At 41.6% G+C, this 18,232-nt stretch overlaps 1 protein-coding gene across 1 annotated transcript in view; it reads left to right on the top strand.

Moving 5' to 3' along the window:
• The first annotated feature begins 10,336 nt into the window (after positions 1-10,336).
• trim109 (tripartite motif containing 109) overlaps positions 10,337-18,232 on the top strand; it is a 37,434-nt gene continuing 29,538 nt past the window's right edge. Inside the window, exon 1 of the mRNA XM_039688427.2 lies at positions 10,337-11,593. Within this exon, the coding sequence (XP_039544361.2) occupies positions 11,135-11,593 (459 nt within the window). The 5' untranslated portion in view covers positions 10,337-11,134. The remainder of the gene's footprint in view (positions 11,594-18,232) is intronic.

Consider the following 18,232-nt stretch of genomic DNA (forward strand, 5'->3'; position numbering starts at 1 on the left):
GGGTTTTTTTCGGGCCGAATTTTTGAGTTTCGATATCTCAGCTCTGGAAGGGGCTAGAGCCTCCATTTTTGCACTCAGGTCTAAGTCTCATGGCCCTCTATCAGAATCCAGAGTTTTGGGAAGATTGGAGAAACTTAATTTTTCGCCCCCAAAAAAAAAAAAACGTAAGGGGTACCACTGGCGTTTTTTTTTCGGGCCGAATTTTTGAGTTTCGATATCTCAGCTCTGGAAGGGGCTAGAGCCTCCATTTTTGCACTCAGGTCTAAGTCTCATGGCCCTCTATCAGAATCCAGAGTTTTGGGAAGATTGGAGAAACTTAAGTTTTCGCCCAAAAAAAAAAAAAAACGTAAGGGGTACCACTGTCGTTTTTTTTTCGGGCCGAATTTTTGAGTTTCGATATCTCAGCTCTGGAAGGAGCTAGAGCCTCCATTTTTGCACTCAGGTCTAAGTCTCATGGCCCTCTATCAGAATCCAGAGTTTTGAGAAGATTGGAGAAACTTAATTTTTCGCCCCCAAAAAAAAAAAACGTAAGGGGTACCACTGTCGTTTTTTTTTTCGGGCCGAATTTTTGAGTTTCGATATCTCAGCTCTGGAAGGGGCTAGAGCCCTTAATTTTTGCACTCAGGTCTAAGTCTCATGGCCCTCTATCAGAATCCAGAGTTTTGGGAAGATTGGAGAAACTTAAATTTTCGCCCAAAAAAAAAAAACGTAAGGGGTACCACTGTCGTTTTTTTTCGGGCCAAATTTTTGAGTTTCGATATCTCAGCTCTGGAAGGGGCTAGAGCCTCCATTTTTGCACTCAGGTCTAAGTCTCATGGCCCTCTATCAGAATCCAGAGTTTTGAGAAGATTGGAGAAACTTAATTTTTCACCCAAAAAAAAAAACGTAAGGGGTACCACTGTCGTTTTTTTTTCGGGCCGAATTTTTGAGTTTCGATATCTCAGCTCTGGAAGGGGCTAGAGCCTCCATTTTTGCACTCAGGTCTAAGTCTCATGGCCCTCTATCAGAATCCAGAGTTTTGGGAAGATTGGAGAAACTTAATTTTTCGCCCCCCAAAAAAAAAAAACGTAAGGGGTACCACTGTCGTTTTTTTTTCGGGCCGAATTTTTGAGTTTCGATATCTCAGCTCTGGAAGGGGCTAGAGCCTCCATTTTTGCACTCAGGTCTAAGTCTCATGGCCCTCTATCAGAATCCAGAGTTTTGAGAAGATTGGAGAAACTTAATTTTTAGCCCCCCCAAAAAAAAACGTAAGGGGTACCACTGTCGTTTTTTTTTTCGGGCCGAATTTTTGAGTTTCGATATCTCAGCTCTGGAAGGGGCTAGAGCCTCCATTTTTGCACTCAGGTCTAAGTCTCATGCCCCTCTATCAGAATCCAGAGTTTTGGGAAGATTGGAGAAACTTAATTTTTCACCCAAAAAAAAAAAACGTAAGGGGTACCACTGTCGTTTTTTTTTCGGGCCGAATTTTTGAGTTTCGATATCTCAGCTCTGGAAGGGGCTAGAGCCTCCATTTTTGCACTCAGGTCTAAGTCTCATGGCCCTCTTTCGGAATCCAGAGTTTTGGGAAGATTGGAGAAACTTAATTTTTCGCCCAAAAAAAAAAACGTAAGGGGTACCACTGTCGTTTTTTTTTTCGGGCCGAATTTTTGAGTTTCGATATCTCAGCTCTGGAAGGGGCTAGAGCCTCCATTTTTGCACTCAGGTCTAAGTCTCATGGCCCTCTATCAGAATCCAGACTTTTGGGAAGTTTGGAGAAACTTAATTTTTCACCCAAAAAAAAAAACCGTAAGGGGTACCACTGTCGTTTTTTTTTTCGGGCCGAATTTTTGAGTTTCGATATCTCAGCTCTGGAAGGGGCTAGAGCCTCCATTTTTTCACTCAGGTCTAAGTCTCATGGCCCTCTTTCGGAATCCAGAGTTTTGGGAAGATTGGAGAAACTTAATTTTTCGCCCAAAAAAAAAAACGTAAGGGGTACCACTGTCGTTTTTTTTTTCGGGCCGAATTTTTGAGTTTCGATATCTCAGCTCTGGAAGGGGCTAGAGCCTCCATTTTTGCACTCAGGTCTAAGTCTCATGGCCCTCTATCAGAATCCAGACTTTTGGGAAGATTGGAGAAACTTAATTTTTCACCCAAAAAAAAAAACGTAAGGGGTACCACTGTCGTTTTTTTTTTCGGGCCGAATTTTTGAGTTTCGATATCTCAGCTCTGGAAGGGGCTAGAGCCTCCATTTTTGCACTCAGGTCTAAGTCTCATGGCCCTCTTTCGGAATCCAGAGTTTTGGGAAGATTGGAGAAACCTAATTTTTCGCCCAAAAAAAAAAACGTAAGGGGTACCACTGTCGTTTTTTTTTCGGGCCGAATTTTTGAGTTTCGATATCTCAGCTCTGGAAGGGGCTAGAGCCTCCATTTTTGCACTCAGGTCTAAGTCTCATGGCCCTCTTTCGGAATCCAGAGTTTTGGGAAGATTGGAGAAACTTAATTTTTCGCCCAAGAAAAAAAAAACGTAAGGGGTACCACTGTCGGTTTTTTTTCGGGCCGAATTTTTGAGTTTCGATATCTCAGCTCTGGAAGGGGCTAGAGCCTCCATTTTTGCACTCAGGTCTAAGTCTCATGGCCCTCTATCAGAATCCAGAGTTTTGGGAAGATTGGAGAAACTTAATTTTTCGCCCCCCAAAAAAAAACACGTAAGGGGTACCACTGTCGTTTTTTTTTCGGGCCGAATTTTTGAGTTTCGATATCTCAGCTCTGGAAGGGGCTAGAGCCTCCATTTTTGCACTCAGGTTTTTGCTCTCATGGCACTCTATCAGAATCCAGAGTTTTGGGAAGATTGGAGAAACTTAAGTTTTCGCCCAAAAAAAAAAAGGTAAGGGGTACCACTGTCGTTTTTTTTTTCGGGCAGAATTTTTGAGTTTTGATATCTCAGCTCTGGAAGGGGCTAGAGCCTCCATTTTTGCACTCAGGTCTAAGTCTCATGGCCCTCTATCAGAATCCAGAGTTTTGGGAAGATTGGAGAAACTTAAGTTTTTGCCCAAAAAAAAAAAAACCGTAAGGGGTACCACTGTCGTTTTTTTTCGGGCCGAATTTTTGAGTTTCGATATCTCAGCTCTGGAAGGGGCTAGAGCCTCCATTTTTGATCTCAGGTCTAAGTCTCATGGCCCTCTATCAGAATCCAAAGTTTTGGGAAGATTGGAGAAACTTAATTTTTCGCCCAAAAAAAAAAACGTAAGGGGTACCACTGTCGTTTTTTTTTCGGGCCGAATTTTTGAGTTTCGATATCTCAGCTCTGGAAGGGGCTAGAGCCTCCATTTTTGCACTCAGGTCTAAGTCTCATGGCCCTCTATCAGAATCCAGAGTTTTGGGAAGATTGGAGAAACTTAATTTTTCGCCCAAAAAAAAAAACGTAAGGGGTACCACTGTCGTTTTTTTTTTCGGGCCGAATTTTTGAGTTTCGATATCTCAGCTCTGGAAGGGGCTAGAGCCTCCATTTTTGCACTCAGGTCTAAGTCTCATGGCCCTCTTTCGGAATCCAGAGTTTTGGGAAGATTGGAGAAACTTAATTTTTCGCCCAAAAAAAACAAAAACGTAAGGGGTACCACTGTCGTTTTTTTTTCGGGCCGAATTTTTGAGTTTCGATATCTCAGCTCTGGAAGGGGCTAGAGCCTCCATTTTTGCACTCAGGTCTAAGTCTCATGGCCCTCTATCAGAATCCAGACTTTTGGGAAGATTGGAGAAACTTAATTTTTCACCCAAAAAAAAAAACGTAAGGGGTACCACTGTCGTTTTTTTTTTCGGGCCGAATTTTTGAGTTTCGATATCTCAGCTCTGGAAGGGGCTAGAGCCTCCATTTTTGCACTCAGGTCTAAGTCTCATGCCCCTCTATCAGAATCCAGAGTTTTGGGAAGATTGGAGAAACTTAATTTTTCACCCAAAAAAAAAAAAACGTAAGGGGTACCACTGTCGTTTTTTTTTTCGGGCCGAATTTTTGAGTTTCGATATCTCAGCTCTGGAAGGGGCTAGAGCCTCCATTTTTGCACTCAGGTCTAAGTCTCATGGCCCTCTTTCGGAATCCAGAGTTTTGGGAAGATTGGAGAAACTTAATTTTTCGCCCAAAAAAAAAAAACGTAAGGGGTACCACTGTCGTTTTTTTTTCGGGCCGAATTTTTGAGTTTCGATATCTCAGCTCTGGAAGGGGCTAGAGCCTCCATTTTTGCACTCAGGTCTAAGTCTCATGGCCCTCTATCAGAATCCAGAGTTTTGGGAAGATTGGAGAAACTTAAGTTTTCGCACAAAAAAAAAACGTAAGGGGTACCACTGTCGTTTTTTTCGGGCCAAATGTTTGAGTTTCGATATCTCAGCTCTGGAAGGGGCTAGAGCCTCCATTTTTGCACTCAGGTCTAAGTCTCATGGCCCTCTATCAGAATCCAGAGTTTTGGGAAGATTGGAGAAACTTAATTTTTCGCCCCCCAAAAAAAAAACGTAAGGGGTACCACTGTCGTTTTTTTTTTCGGGCCGAATTTTTGAGTTTCGATATCTCAGCTCTGGAAGGGGCTAGAGCCTCCATTTTTGCACTCAGGTCTAAGTCTCATGGCCCTCTTTCGGAATCCAGAGTTTTGGGAAGATTGGAGAAACTTAATTTTTCGCCCAAAAAAAAAAAAAAGTAAGGGGTACCACTGTCGTTTTTTTTTCGGGCCGAATTTTTGAGTTTCGATATCTCAGCTCTGGAAGGGGCTAGAGCCTCCATTTTTGCACTCAGGTCTAAGTCTCATGGCCCTCTATCAGAATCCAGAGTTTTGGGAAGATTGGAGAAACTTAATTTTTCGGCCAAAAAAAAAACAAAAACGTAAGGGGTACCACTGTCGGGTTTTTTTCGGGCCGAATTTTTGAGTTTCGATATCTCAGCTCTGGAAGGGGCTAGAGCCTCCATTTTTGCACTCAGGTCTAAGTCTCATGGCCCTCTATCAGAATCCAGAGTTTTGGGAAGATTGGAGAAACTTAATTTTTCGCCCCCCCAAAAAAAAACGTAAGGGGTACCACTGTCGTTTTTTTTTTCGGGCCGAATTTTTGAGTTTCGATATCTCAGCTCTGGAAGGGGCTAGAGCCTCCATTTTTGCACTCAGGTCTAAGTCTCATGGCCCTCTTTCGGAATCCAGAGTTTTGGGAAGATTGGAGAAACTTAATTTTTCGCCCAAAAAAAAAAAAAAGTAAGGGGTACCACTGTCGTTTTTTTTTCGGGCCGAATTTTTGAGTTTCGATATCTCAGCTCTGGAAGGGGCTAGAGCCTCCATTTTTGCACTCAGGTCTAAGTCTCATGGCCCTCTATCAGAATCCAGAGTTTTGGGAAGATTGGAGAAACTTAATTTTTCGGCCAAAAAAAAAACAAAAACGTAAGGGGTACCACTGTCGGGTTTTTTTCGGGCCGAATTTTTGAGTTTCGATATCTCAGCTCTGGAAGGGGCTAGAGCCTCCATTTTTGCACTCAGGTCTAAGTCTCATGGCCCTCTATCAGAATCCAGAGTTTTGGGAAGATTGGAGAAACTTAATTTTTCACCCAAAAAAAAAAAAACGTAAGGGGTACCACTGTCGTTTTTTTTTTCGGGCCGAATTTTTGAGTTTCGATATCTCAGCTCTGGAAGGGGCTAGAGCCTCCATTTTTGCACTCAGGTCTAAGTCTCATGGCCCTCTATCAGAATCCAGAGTTTTGGGAAGATTGGAGAAACTTAAGTTTTCGCCCCAAAAAAAAAAACCGTAAGGGGTACCACTGTCGTTTTTTTTTTCGGGCCGAATTTTTGAGTTTCGATATCTCAGCTCTGGAAGGGGCTAGAGCCTCCATTTTTGCACTCAGGTCTAAGTCTCATGGCCCTCTATCAGAATCCAGAGTTTTGGGAAGATTGGAGAAACTTAATTTTTCGCCCAAAAAAAAAAAACGTAAGGGGTACCACTGTCGTTTTTTTTTTCGGGCCGAATTTTTGAGTTTCGATATCTCATCTCTGGAAGGGGCTAGAGCATCCATTTTTGCACTCAGGTCTAAGTCTCATGGCCCTCTATCAGAATCCAGAGTTTTGGGAAGATTGGAGAAACTTAATTTTTCGCCCAAAAAAAAACGTAAGGGGTACCACTGTCGTTTTTTTTTTCAGGCCGAATTTTTGAGTTTCGATATCTCAGCTCTGGAAGGGGCTAGAGCCTCCATTTTTGCACTCAGGTCTAAGTCTCATGGCCCTCTATCAGAATCCAGAGTTTTGGGAAGATTGGAGAAACTTAATTTTTCGCCCCCAAAAAAAAACGTAAGGGGTACCACTGTCGGTTTTTTTTCGGGCCGAATTTTTGAGTTTCGATATCTCAGCTCTGGAAGGGGCTAGAGCCTCCATTTTTGCACTCAGGTCTAAGTCTCATGGCCCTCTTTCGGAATCCAGAGTTTTGGGAAGATTAGAGAAACTTAATTTTTCGCCCCAAAAAAAAAAAACGTAAGGGGTACGTTTTTTTTCGGGCCGAATTTTTGAGTTTCGATATCTCAGAGGGCCATGAGACTTAGACCTGAGTGCAAAAATGGAGGCTCTAGCCCCTTCCAGAGCTGAGATATCGAAACTCAAAAATTCGGCCCGAAAAAAAAAAACGACAGTGGTACCCCTTACATTTTTTTTTTTTTGGGCGAAAACTTAAGTATCTCCAATCTTCCCAAAACTCTGGATTCTGATAGAGGGCCATGAGACTTAGACCTGAGTGCAAAAATGGAGGCTCTAGCCCCTTCCAGAGCTGAGATATCGAAACTCAAAAATTCGGCCCGAAAAAAAAAACGACAGTGGTACCCCTTACGTTTTTTTTTTTTGGGCGAAAAATTAAGTTTCTCCAATCTTCCCAAAATTCTGGATTCTGATAGAGGGCCATGAGACTTAGACCTGAGTGCAAAAATGGAGGCTCTAGCCCCTTCCAGAGCTGAGATATCGAAACTCAAAAATTCGGCACGAAAAAAAAAACGACAGTGGTACCCCTTACGTTTTTTTTTTTTGGGCGAAAAATTAAGTTTCTCCAATCTTCCCAAAACTCTGGATTCTGATAGAGGGCCATGAGACTTAGACCTGAGTGCAAAAATGGAGGCTCTAGCCCCTTCCAGAGCTGAGATTTCGAAACTCAAAAATTCGGCCCGAAAAAAAACGACAGTGGTACCCCTTACGGTTTTTTTTTTTTGGGGCGAAAAATTAAGTTTCTCCAATCTTCCCAAAACTCTGGATTCTGATAGAGGGCCATAAGACTTAGACCTGAGTGCAAAAATGGAGGCTCTAGCCCCTTCCAGAGCTGAGATATCAAAACTCAAAAATTCGGCCCGAAAAAAAATGACAGTGGTACCCCTTACGTTTTTTTTTTTTTGGACGAAAAATTAAGTTTCTCCAATCTTCCCAAAACTCTGGATTCTGAAAAAGGGCCATGAGACTTAGACCTGAGTGCAAAAATGGAGGCTCTAGCCCCTTCCAGAGCTGAGATATCGAAACTCAAAAATTCGGCCCGAAAAAAAAAACGACAGTGGTACCCCTTATGTTTTTTTTTTTTGGGCGAAAAATTAAGTTTCTCCAATCTTCCCAAAACTCTGGATTCTGATAGAGGGCCATGAGACTTAGACCTGAGTGCAAAATGGAGGCTCTAGCCCCTTCCAGAGCTGAGATATCGAAACTCAAAAATTCGGCCCGAAAAAAAAACGACAGTGGTACCCCTTACGTTTTTTTTTTTTTTGGGCGAAAAATTAAGTTTCTCCAATCTTCCCAAAACTCTGGATTTCTTATAGAGGGCCATGAGCAGAGCCGGCTGCAGAAACAAACCAATGGACGGGCATTTAATATTGTAGGGGGGGCCTAATTATGACATCCAATACATTTTTCTATAGGACAAAAACCAACTATTACGCCGATTTCAAGTACCAGGCGTAATTTGCGGGTGGGATATGTCCCCACCGTCGATATTGTACCCACCACTTTTGAAACATTCCGGCACGAATGTACCAATACAAATAAACAAAACATCTTCAGTTAACTAGCAGAGCATTCGTTTCGTTTGTTTTTTAAATAAGAGACGATCTAGCGCTGAAATGTGTTTTTAAAATCAACTGTTCAAATTAATGCTCGTTGCCGCTGGCGCGGATAGGCTAATGTGTTTGTTTTTTCTGGCTTGCGCACAGTCTTCACTCGGACTCGCAATCCGTTGTGGAGAGACTCTATTCATTACGGTGAAATTAAAACACAAAATGTTCTGAAGATGTTTTGTCTGTGCCTGATATACAACCACTGATAAACATAATCAGTTTTGATGGAAAAAAAAAATGTTATTAGAACGGATTAGAACCCAGAATCTCTGGCACGCTTGGCAAAAGTTCTACCCCTGGACCATTATTTACATTCACGTTTAATACAAATATAAAGGCGTAATTGAACGACCACATAAACCTAAATCAATAACTATTTAAATCGATTAAAGGATATCGTAATGTTATTGTACATATCTGTTTTATGATTTAGCATTGTGTCAGGGCTGGTGCAACTTAAGAAGAGTAATAAAAATAACTGTGGCCCACTCATGTTCTTAATACAGCTGAAGTCGACTTCGAGCTGAAGTTTTCTTTTTAAAATTTATTAATTGCAAATTGCATGGAGAGGGGGGCACAGGCGCTTGGTAGGCGGGCCCGGCCCCCTAAGGCCCGCCCATAGCGCCGGGTATGCAAATGCACACCATGAGATCCCCACACACAAAGCAATCCACAAATGCACGCGAGAGATCCACACACACAAATCAATCCACAAATGCACAGGAGAGATCCACACACAAACCAATCCACAAATGCACGCGACAGATCCACACACAAACCAATCCACAAATGCACGCGACAGATCCACACACACAAATCAATCCACAAATGCATGCGACAGATCCACACACACAAATCAATCCACAAATGCATGTGACAGATCCACACATACAAATCAAGAGGGGACAGGTGGGAGAACTCAACACTAATCATGTAACGAGTGGGAGGGATCAAACAATGACTGGGGCACATGGCGCAACATAACAAACACCCATGTGCAACACAAGACAGGACAGACACGTGACAGATATCTAATGGCAGCTGATTTTAAAACTGCTAATGGTTAGCTGATGTAGCGGCCTGGACTACCAGCTGTGAGGGAGATCAATTTGTTGGTGGTCAAGCGAAGTAGATAAGAAACTTGGACCTGGACTAGTAATACGCATAGCACAAGATATCTTAACACACAACGCATTCTCACCCCAAGGCGTCACCTTTGACCATGCTTCAATATTTGACGTTTTAGGCGCCCTTTATCGTCACTTACATGACGCGATCCTACGGCGTCATCTAACTGACGCTAAAGGAAAGCGTCAGTTAGAGGACGCGGTTAGGTTTAGGTATGGGGTGGGGGTAGGGTACACGCGATCCTAGGGCGTCATCTAACTGACGCTAAAGGGCGCCTAAAGCGTCAGATATTGAAGCATGTCCAAATGCTTCCCAAGGCGTCAGTTAAGTGACGCCTTGGGGGTGAGAATGAGCTGTAACACAATGAAGTTCATGTTCAGTTTGTTATAAAATGATTACAATTATTAAATAATTAATAGTTTCATTATTATAATTGTTTATATATAATTGGCCTGGGGTGCGTTTCCCGAAAGGATCGTTAGCCAACTATGGTCGCAAGTTCCGTCGTTTTCCAATAGAGTTCAATGGAAATTGCGACCAACTTGCGACCATAGTTGGCTAACAATGCTTTCGGGAAACGCACCCCTGGATTACTTATAATCTCTGACTTTGTTTCTGTTATTTATTTGTTTGTTTGTTTGTTTTTTTGTTTTTTTTGTTCTAGATATTTAGTCTAAGCTTCATATTAAACAACATATTTTACATTTAGGGACAGTAAGACATTTATAATATTACAAAAGATTACTATTTCAAATAAATGCTGTTCTTTTGAACTTTCTATTCATCAAAGAATCCTGAAAAAATTATGTCAGGGTTTAAATATTAAAATATTAAGCACTGTTTTCAACATTGATAATAATAGTAATAAATGTTTCTTGAGCAGCAGATCAGCAAATTAGAATCATTTCTGATGGATCATGTGACACACAGAGTTATGATGTTGAAAATTCAGCTCTGCCATCACAGGAATAAATTACATATAAAATATATTAGAAAACAATTAGTTTTCATTTTAATAGTAAGGCTACTGTATGTTTGATCAAATAAATGCAGCCCATTATCACCCCCAAGGTGTCACTTAACTGACGCCTGAAGCATTTGGACATGCTTCAATATCTGACGCTTTAGGCGCCCTTTAGCGTCAGTCAGATGACGCCGTAGGATCGCGTCATGTAAGTGACGCTAAAGGGCGCCTAAAACGTCAAATATTGAAGCATGGTCAAAGGTGACGCCTTGGGGTGAGAATGCGTTGATAAATGAGACGCATTCATTTAGGAAAAAAACAAATGGCTCATAAAAGCTACCAAAGTCAGATTTGACCTTCCCTCTCATATGGAGAGACACAACAGGTGGTTGGATGATCACATGTGCAGATAACACAAGCAGGGACAACCATACTTTTGCCATCTCTATAATTAGAGTCTTAGCTGTAATAGTCAACATAGTAAACTGTAGGCTGTATTATTTTTTTCATTTGCTGATATGAGTATCATAGCATTTATATTCTTGTAAATTAACTAAGCTATTATTGGTCAAAATTTTGAGGTCATTAATGAATGTGAGTGAAGGACGACTTCTGACTTTCGTAATATAAGCTAACCATTTGTTTTGTCCAACTCTTGATATGAATCAGTCAGACTGTAATTTAAATGTGTTTGAGGACAGTGACACGATTTATTGGGGGAAGTTCATCTGCGCGGGGAGTCGAATGGCTCCCTTTATTTAGAACATAGGACAAGTCAAGTATGGGCAGAGGAAGAGCTCCCAAACACTCCTGCCCCTGGCCTGCACAAGTGGTGGACATGTGTGTTGTCATTTGTCTCTGCAGCTGTTTGGACAACACCTCACATTTAAACCCTCTGTGCCAGTGAGTGTTTGGGACATTTAGGGGACACAAGTAGAGTTTTGTCAGCCAAAACTTTTCAAACAAGTAGCTGTAATGGACTCTCGGCTGTCGAAACAGATCCAGTGCTCCGTGTGTTTGGGGGACTTTACGGATCCCGTGAGCCTGCTGTGCGACCACACGTTCTGCCGTCAGTGTATCAGCAATCATTCCCAAAGCAGCCGCTTGAGACTGTGTCCGGAATGCAGGCGACCCTATACTATGTGGGACCTCCGGTCCAACCGCGTCCTGCGGAACATGGTGAATGCCGTGAGGGAGCACTTGAGCGAGCAACAGGCGCTCAGGGACATGAACGGAGAAGCTTCTCGAGCAGACGGTGGGACTGCAATGAGAGTGTTTGAAGAACCGGAGAAACTGGTGTGTTCAGATCATCAGGAGAGACTCAGGCTGTTCTGTGAGACGGACCAGAAACTGGTGTGTCTGATCTGTAGGGACGGTGAGAAACACCAGGGACACAAGTTCAAACCCGTGGAGGAGGCAGCGGAGCCCCGAAAGGTCAGTGAGTTGGGACTGGAAAGTTATAAACTGGAGACAAACTTAATGAACTTAAAATTAAGTTCATTAAGTTTGTGTTTGATGCTACTTAAATTGCAGGCTATGATTGCAGGTCATATCCGGATCAGAAATCTGAAGTTTTTTATTTCTATTTTGTGTCCCACACTGAAGATATGTGACCATCTTATAAGTAACGGTACATAATTTGTCTTATAAACAGAAAAGTAGGGCAGTTATTGCAGAAAGTTAGTGAGACCTGTGAGACTTTTGTTAATCCTCGGAACACAAATGAAGATGTTTTTGATGAAATCTGAGAGCTTTTTGTACTCTCTTCATTTGACAGCTATGAAACTACCACTTTGACACTTCAAAAAGATCTTTAAGAGACCATTAAATTAATCCATTTGAATTGAGCGGTTAAGTCCAAATTTTATGAAGAGACGACATTGATATACTGTATAATGAACAGTTTGAATTTCGGCCTTTATTTACATAATCATTCATCAATTCACACATCAGTTATGAACTGGAAGCTCAAGCATGTTCGCTTGACATGAGAGAACCAATGAGGTTTCAGAGTGGTTGTTTATCCTTTTTTTTTTCATTTACACCATTCAATCATGATAATTTTCGATCACAAAACCATGATTCATTTTAGAGGCGGTAAAAAAGGCTTACAAAATTGAACAAAAATAGCTTTGCCCTTTGTTTACATCGTAGCAACAAATTAAAACTTATGACTGTTAATAGAAATCACAACTAGGCTAAATAACAAGGCACATTTACAAGTTGTGATCCACAAACAACAGATTGTCCCAACAAAGTGAGAATTGCACCACTTCAGGAGCTTTTGTTTGTATAGCCTTCATTGTACTCTCTTATGTTCTTGAAGCTGTTCTCTGTAAAATGTGCAGTGCTCAGATAAACATTCTCCCTCGACACAGACTGTTCCTACGGTTTGCTTTCGAGGGGCAGGCATATCAGTATGTGGTTCCCCCATTTGGGCTAGCCCTGTCTCCTCACCTCTTCACAAAGGTTGTTGAGGCAGAGGCAGACCTTGTTCCTCTATGGGAACACAGGATTTGCATCCTAAAAGCTTCCCCAAAAACCCTGAGTTCCTCCAGCACTGCTGACGTTGACGCCAGTGTCTAGTAGTCCAGTCATTGTATGAGAAAAGGTTGAACAAATTCCAACAGAAGCAAACTCAACTGATTTTGTATCCTCAATACGTCCTGAGTAAGGAAAAAAAAAGCCCCCAAGAATCCCATTAGGGGAAATTTTAGAAAAAGACCCAAATATATCCCATCCATTAGCCTATTTATTCTTTTTCTCACGTGAATAGGGTAAAAATTTTAACCTTTAGAAATCATCATGAGTTGATTACTTACATCAAGACAAACAAAAAATGTATTACAAAGTTTTTCGAAAATTGTTTGTTAACATGGACAAATGGTGCATAATATAATTACGTATTAGCTAATTTGTCCTTACTCAGGACATACTGAGGATACAAAATCAGTTGAGTTTGCTTCTGTTGCAATTTGTTCAAGGTTGACCCCCATTTTGTCTTAAAATGACTGGACTATATTGCCTTTGCGTCGGCTAGGTGCCTCCCACATGTGTATTTCCACTGTAAGCCACTCTGAGCATGTGTCTTTTTCTTGGCAAGCCACCTTGCCATCCCTGGGGTGGAAATATTCCACCTGCCATATGCATTGCTTCAGGTCATATGTGTATTCCCTAAGTTGTATTCGCTATGTTTATACCAGAGAAATTTAAGTCAACACCATTATGACTAAAAGTTAACTTAGAAGTATTTCCAACGAAAGCAAGTTCGGTAAGTTGACCGATTTGACTTACGCATATCTATAGCAGACTGGTGGGAGTGGCCTTGGACGGAAACATGCCCTGTGCATTATGGGTGTTGAAGTTACCTATTTGGCAAAAGAGGCCTGCATGTTTTCTTGTTTCTGTTTTATATAATACTTTTTTTTAAGTGTAAAAGCATGAACAAAGTACTTTCATCAGACCACAAAAAAACCCAAAAGCTTGGTTCTTTCTGCTGTAATATTATGGATGGGTAAAATAGCCTGTCACTGGTAGTAATATGAAGTTCATTCAGCTCATTATGTGTAGTACAATTATGATTTGAAACAGAGCCGGCTGCAGAAACAAACCAATGGACGGGCATTTAATATTGTAGGGGGGGCCTAATTATGACATCCAATACATTTTTCTATAGGACAAAAACCAACTATTACGCCGATTTCAAGTACCAGGCGTAATTTGCGGGTGGGATATGTCCCCACCGTCGATATTGTACCCACCACTTTTGAAACATTCCGGCACGAATGTACCAATACAAATAAACAAAACATCTTCAGTTAACTAGCAGAGCATTCGTTTCGTTCGTTTTTTAAATAAGAGACGATCTAGCGCTGAAATGTGTTTTTAAAATCAACTGTTCAAATTAATGCTCGTTGCCGCTGGCGTGGATAGGCTAATGTGTTTTTTTTTTTTCTGGCTTGCGCACAGTCTTCACTCGGACGCGCAATCCGTTGTGGAGAGACTCTATTCATTACGGTGAAATTAAAACACAAAATGTTCTGAAGATGTTTTGTCTGTGCCTGATATACAACCACTGATAAACATAATCAGTTTTGATGGAAAAAAAATGCTATTAGAACGGATTAGAACCCAGAATCTCTGGCACGCTTGGCAAAAGTTCTACCCCTGGACCATTAATTACATTCACGTTTAATACAAGTATAAAGGCGTAATTGAACGACCACATAAACCTAAATCAATAACTATTTAAATCGATTAAAGGATATCGTAATGTTATTGTACATATCTGTTTTATGATTTAGCATTGTGTCAGGGCTGGTGCAACTTAAGAAGAGTAATAAAAATAACTGTGGCCCACTCATGTTCTTAATACAGCTGAAGTCGACGTTTTTGGGAGTGGAATCTCCGCATGAGTTATTCAATACATTATTTTTATTTTTAAAATAAATTTCTTTTTAAAATTTATTAATTGCAAATTGCATGGAGAGGGGGGCACAGCGAGCGCCCGGCCACCTAAGGCCCGCCCATAGCGCCGGGTGGCCATGAGACTTAGACCTGAGTGCAAAAATTGAGGCTCTAGCCCCTTCCAGAGCTGAGATATCGAAACTCAAAAATTCGGCCCGAAAAAAAAAACGACAGTGGTACCCCTTACGTTTTTTTTTTGGGGCGAAAAATTAAGTTTCTCCAATCTTCCCAAAACTCTGGATTCTGATAGAGGGCCATGAGACTTAGACCTGAGTGCAAAAATTGAGGCTCTAGCCCCTTCCAGAGCTGAGATATCGAAACTCAAAAATTCGGCCCGAAAAAAAAAAACGACAGTGGTACACGTTTTTTGTTTTTTTTTTGGCGAAAAATTAAGTTTCTCCAATTTTCCCAAAACTCTGGATTCTGATAGAGGGCCATGAGACTTAGACCTGAGTGCAAAAATGGAGGCTCTAGCCCCTTCCAGAGCTGAGATATCGAAACTCAAAAATTCGGCCCGAAAAAAAAACGACAGTGGTACCCCTTACGTTTTTTTTTTTGGGCGAAAAATTAAATTTCTCCAATCTTCCCAAAACTATGGCATTCTGATAGAGGGCCATGAGACTTAGACCTGAGTGCAAAAATGGAGGCTCTAGCCCCTTCCAGAGCTGAGATATCGAAACTCAAAAATTCGGCCCGAAAAAAAAAAACGACAGTGGTACCCCTTACGTTTTTTTTTTTGGGCGAAAAATTAAGTTTCTCCAATCTTCCCAAAACTCTGGATTCTGATAGAGGGCCATGAGACTTAGACCTGAGTGCAAAAATGGAGGCTCTAGCCCCTTCCAGAGCTGAGATATCGAAACTCAAAACTTCGGCCCGAAAAAAAAACGACAGTGGTACCCCTTACGTTTTTTTTTTTTTGGGCGAAAAATTAAGTTTATCCAATCTTCCCAAAACTCTGGATTCTGATAGAGGGCCATGAGACTTAGACCTGAGTGCAAAAATGGAGGCTCTAGCCCCTTCCAGAGCTGAGATATCGAAACTCAAAAATTCGGCCCGAAAAAAAAAACGACAGTGGTACCCCTTACGTTTGTTTTTTTTGGGCGAAAAATTAAGTTTCTCCAATCTTCCCAAAACTCTGGATTCTGATAGAGGGCCATGAGACTTAGACCTGAGTGCAAAAATGGAGGCTCTAGCCCCTTCCAGAGCTGAGATATCGAAACTCAAAAATTCGGCCCGAAAAAAAAACGACAGTGGTACCCCTTACGTTTTTTTTTTGGGCGAAAAATTAAGTTTCTCCAATCTTCCCAAAACTCTGGATTCTGATAGAGGGCCATGAGACTTAGACCTGAGTGCAAAAATGGAGGCTCTAGCCCCTTCCAGAGCTGAGATATCGAAACTCAAAAATTCAGCCCGAAAAAAAAACGACAGTGGTACCCCTTACGTTTTTTTTTGGGGGCGAAAAATTAAGTTTCTCCAATCTTCCCAAAACTCTAGATTCTGATAGAGGGCCATGAGACTTAGACCTGAGTGCAAAAATGGAGGCTCTAGCCCCTTCCAGAGCTGAGATATCGAAACTCAAAAATTCGGCCCGAAAAAAAAAAACTACAGTGGTACCCCTTACGTTTTTTTTGGGGGGCGAAAAATTAAGTTTCTCCAATCTTCCCAAAACTCTGGATTCTGATAGAGGGCCATGAGACTTAGACCTGAGTGCAAAAATGGAGGCTCTAGCCCCTTCCAGAGCTGAGATATCGAAACTCAAAAATTCGGCCCGAAAAAAAAACCGACAGTGGTACCCCTTACGTTTTTTTTTTGGGGGGCGAAAAATTAAGTTTCTCAAATCTTCCAAAAACTCTGGATTCTGATAGAGGGCCATGAGACTTAGACCTGAGTGCAAAAATGGAGGCTCTAGCCCCTTCCAGAGCTGAGATATCGAAACTCAAAAATTCGGCCCGAAAAAAAAAACACAGTGGTACCCCTTACGTTTTTTTTTTTTTGGGCAAAAAATTAAGTTTCTCCAATCTTCCCAAAACTCTGGATTCTGATAGAGGGCCATGAGACTTAGACCTGAGTGCAAAAATGGAGGCTCTAGCCCCTTCCAGAGCTGAGATATCGAAACTCAAAAATTCGGCCCGAAAAAAAAACGACAGTGGTACCCCTTACGTTTTTTTTTTGGGCGAAAAATTAAGTTTCTCCAATCTTCCCAAAACTCTGGATTCTGATAGAGGGCCATAAGACTTAGACCTGAGTGCAAAAATGGAGGCTCTAGCCCCTTCCAGAGCTGAGATATCAAAACTCAAAAATTCGGCCCGAAAAAAAAAACGACAGTGGTACCCCTTACGTTTTTTTTTTGTTGGGCGAAAAATTAAGTTTCTCCAATCTTCCCAAAACTCTGGATTCTGATAGAGGGCCATGAGACTTAGACCTGAGTGCAAAAATGGAGGCTCTAGCCCCTTCCAGAGCTGAGATATCGAAACTCAAAAATTCGGCCCGAAAAAAAAACGACAGTGGTACCCCTTACGTTTTTTTTTTTGGGCGAAAAATTAAGTTTCTCCAATCTTCCCAAAACTCTGTATTCTGATAGAGGGCCATGAGACTTAGACCTGAGTGCAAAAATGGAGGCTCTAGCCCCTTCCAGAGCTGAGATATCGAAACTCAAAAATTCGGCCCGAAAAAAAAAACTACAGTGGTACCCCTTACGTTTTTTTTTGGGGGGCGAAAAATTAAGTTTCTCCAATCTTCCCAAAACTCTGGATTCTGATAGAGGGCCATGAGACTTAGACCTGAGTGCAAAAATGGAGGCTCTAGCCCCTTCCAGAGCTGAGATATCGAAACTCAAAAATTCGGCCCGAAAAAAAAACGACAGTGGTACCCCTTACTTTTTTTTTTTTGGGCGAAAAATTAAGTTTCTCCAATCTTCCCAAAACTCTGGATTCTGATAGAGGGCCATGAGACTTAGACCTGAGTGCAAAAATGGATGCTCTAGCCCCTTCCAGAGCTGAGATATCGAAACTCAAAAATTCGGCCCGAAAAAAAAAAACGACAGTGGTACCCCTTACGTTTTTTTTTTTTGGGCGAAAAATTAAGTTTCTCCAATCTTCCCAAAACTCTGGATTCTGATAGAGGGCCATGAGACTTAGACCTGAGTGCAAAAATGGAGGCTCTAGCCCCTTCCAGAGCTGAGATATCGAAACTCAAAAATTCGGCCCGAAAAAAAAACGACAGTGGTACCCCTTACGTTTTTTTTTTTGGGCAAAAAATTAAGTTTCTCCAATCTTCCCAAAACTCTGGATTCTGATAGAGGGCCATGAGACTTAGACCTGAGTGCAAAAATGGAGGCTCTAGCTCCTTCCAGAGCTGAGATATCGAAACTAAAAAATTCGGCCCGAAAAAAAAAACGACAGTGGTACCCCTTACGTTTTTTTTTTTGGGCGAAAAATTAAGTTTCTCCAATCTTCCCAAAACTCTGGATTCTGATAGAGGGCCATGAGACTTAGACCTGAGTGCAAAAATGGAGGCTCTAGCCCCTTCCAGAGCTGAGATATCGAAACTCAAAAATTCGGCCCGAAAAAAAAAACTACAGTGGTACCCCTTACGTTTTTTTTGGGG

This window comes from Pimephales promelas, chromosome 12 (genome assembly GCF_988280905.1).
Source record: "Pimephales promelas chromosome 12, fPimPro1.hap1.1, whole genome shotgun sequence".
Classification (NCBI taxonomy): Eukaryota; Metazoa; Chordata; class Actinopteri; order Cypriniformes; family Leuciscidae; genus Pimephales; species Pimephales promelas.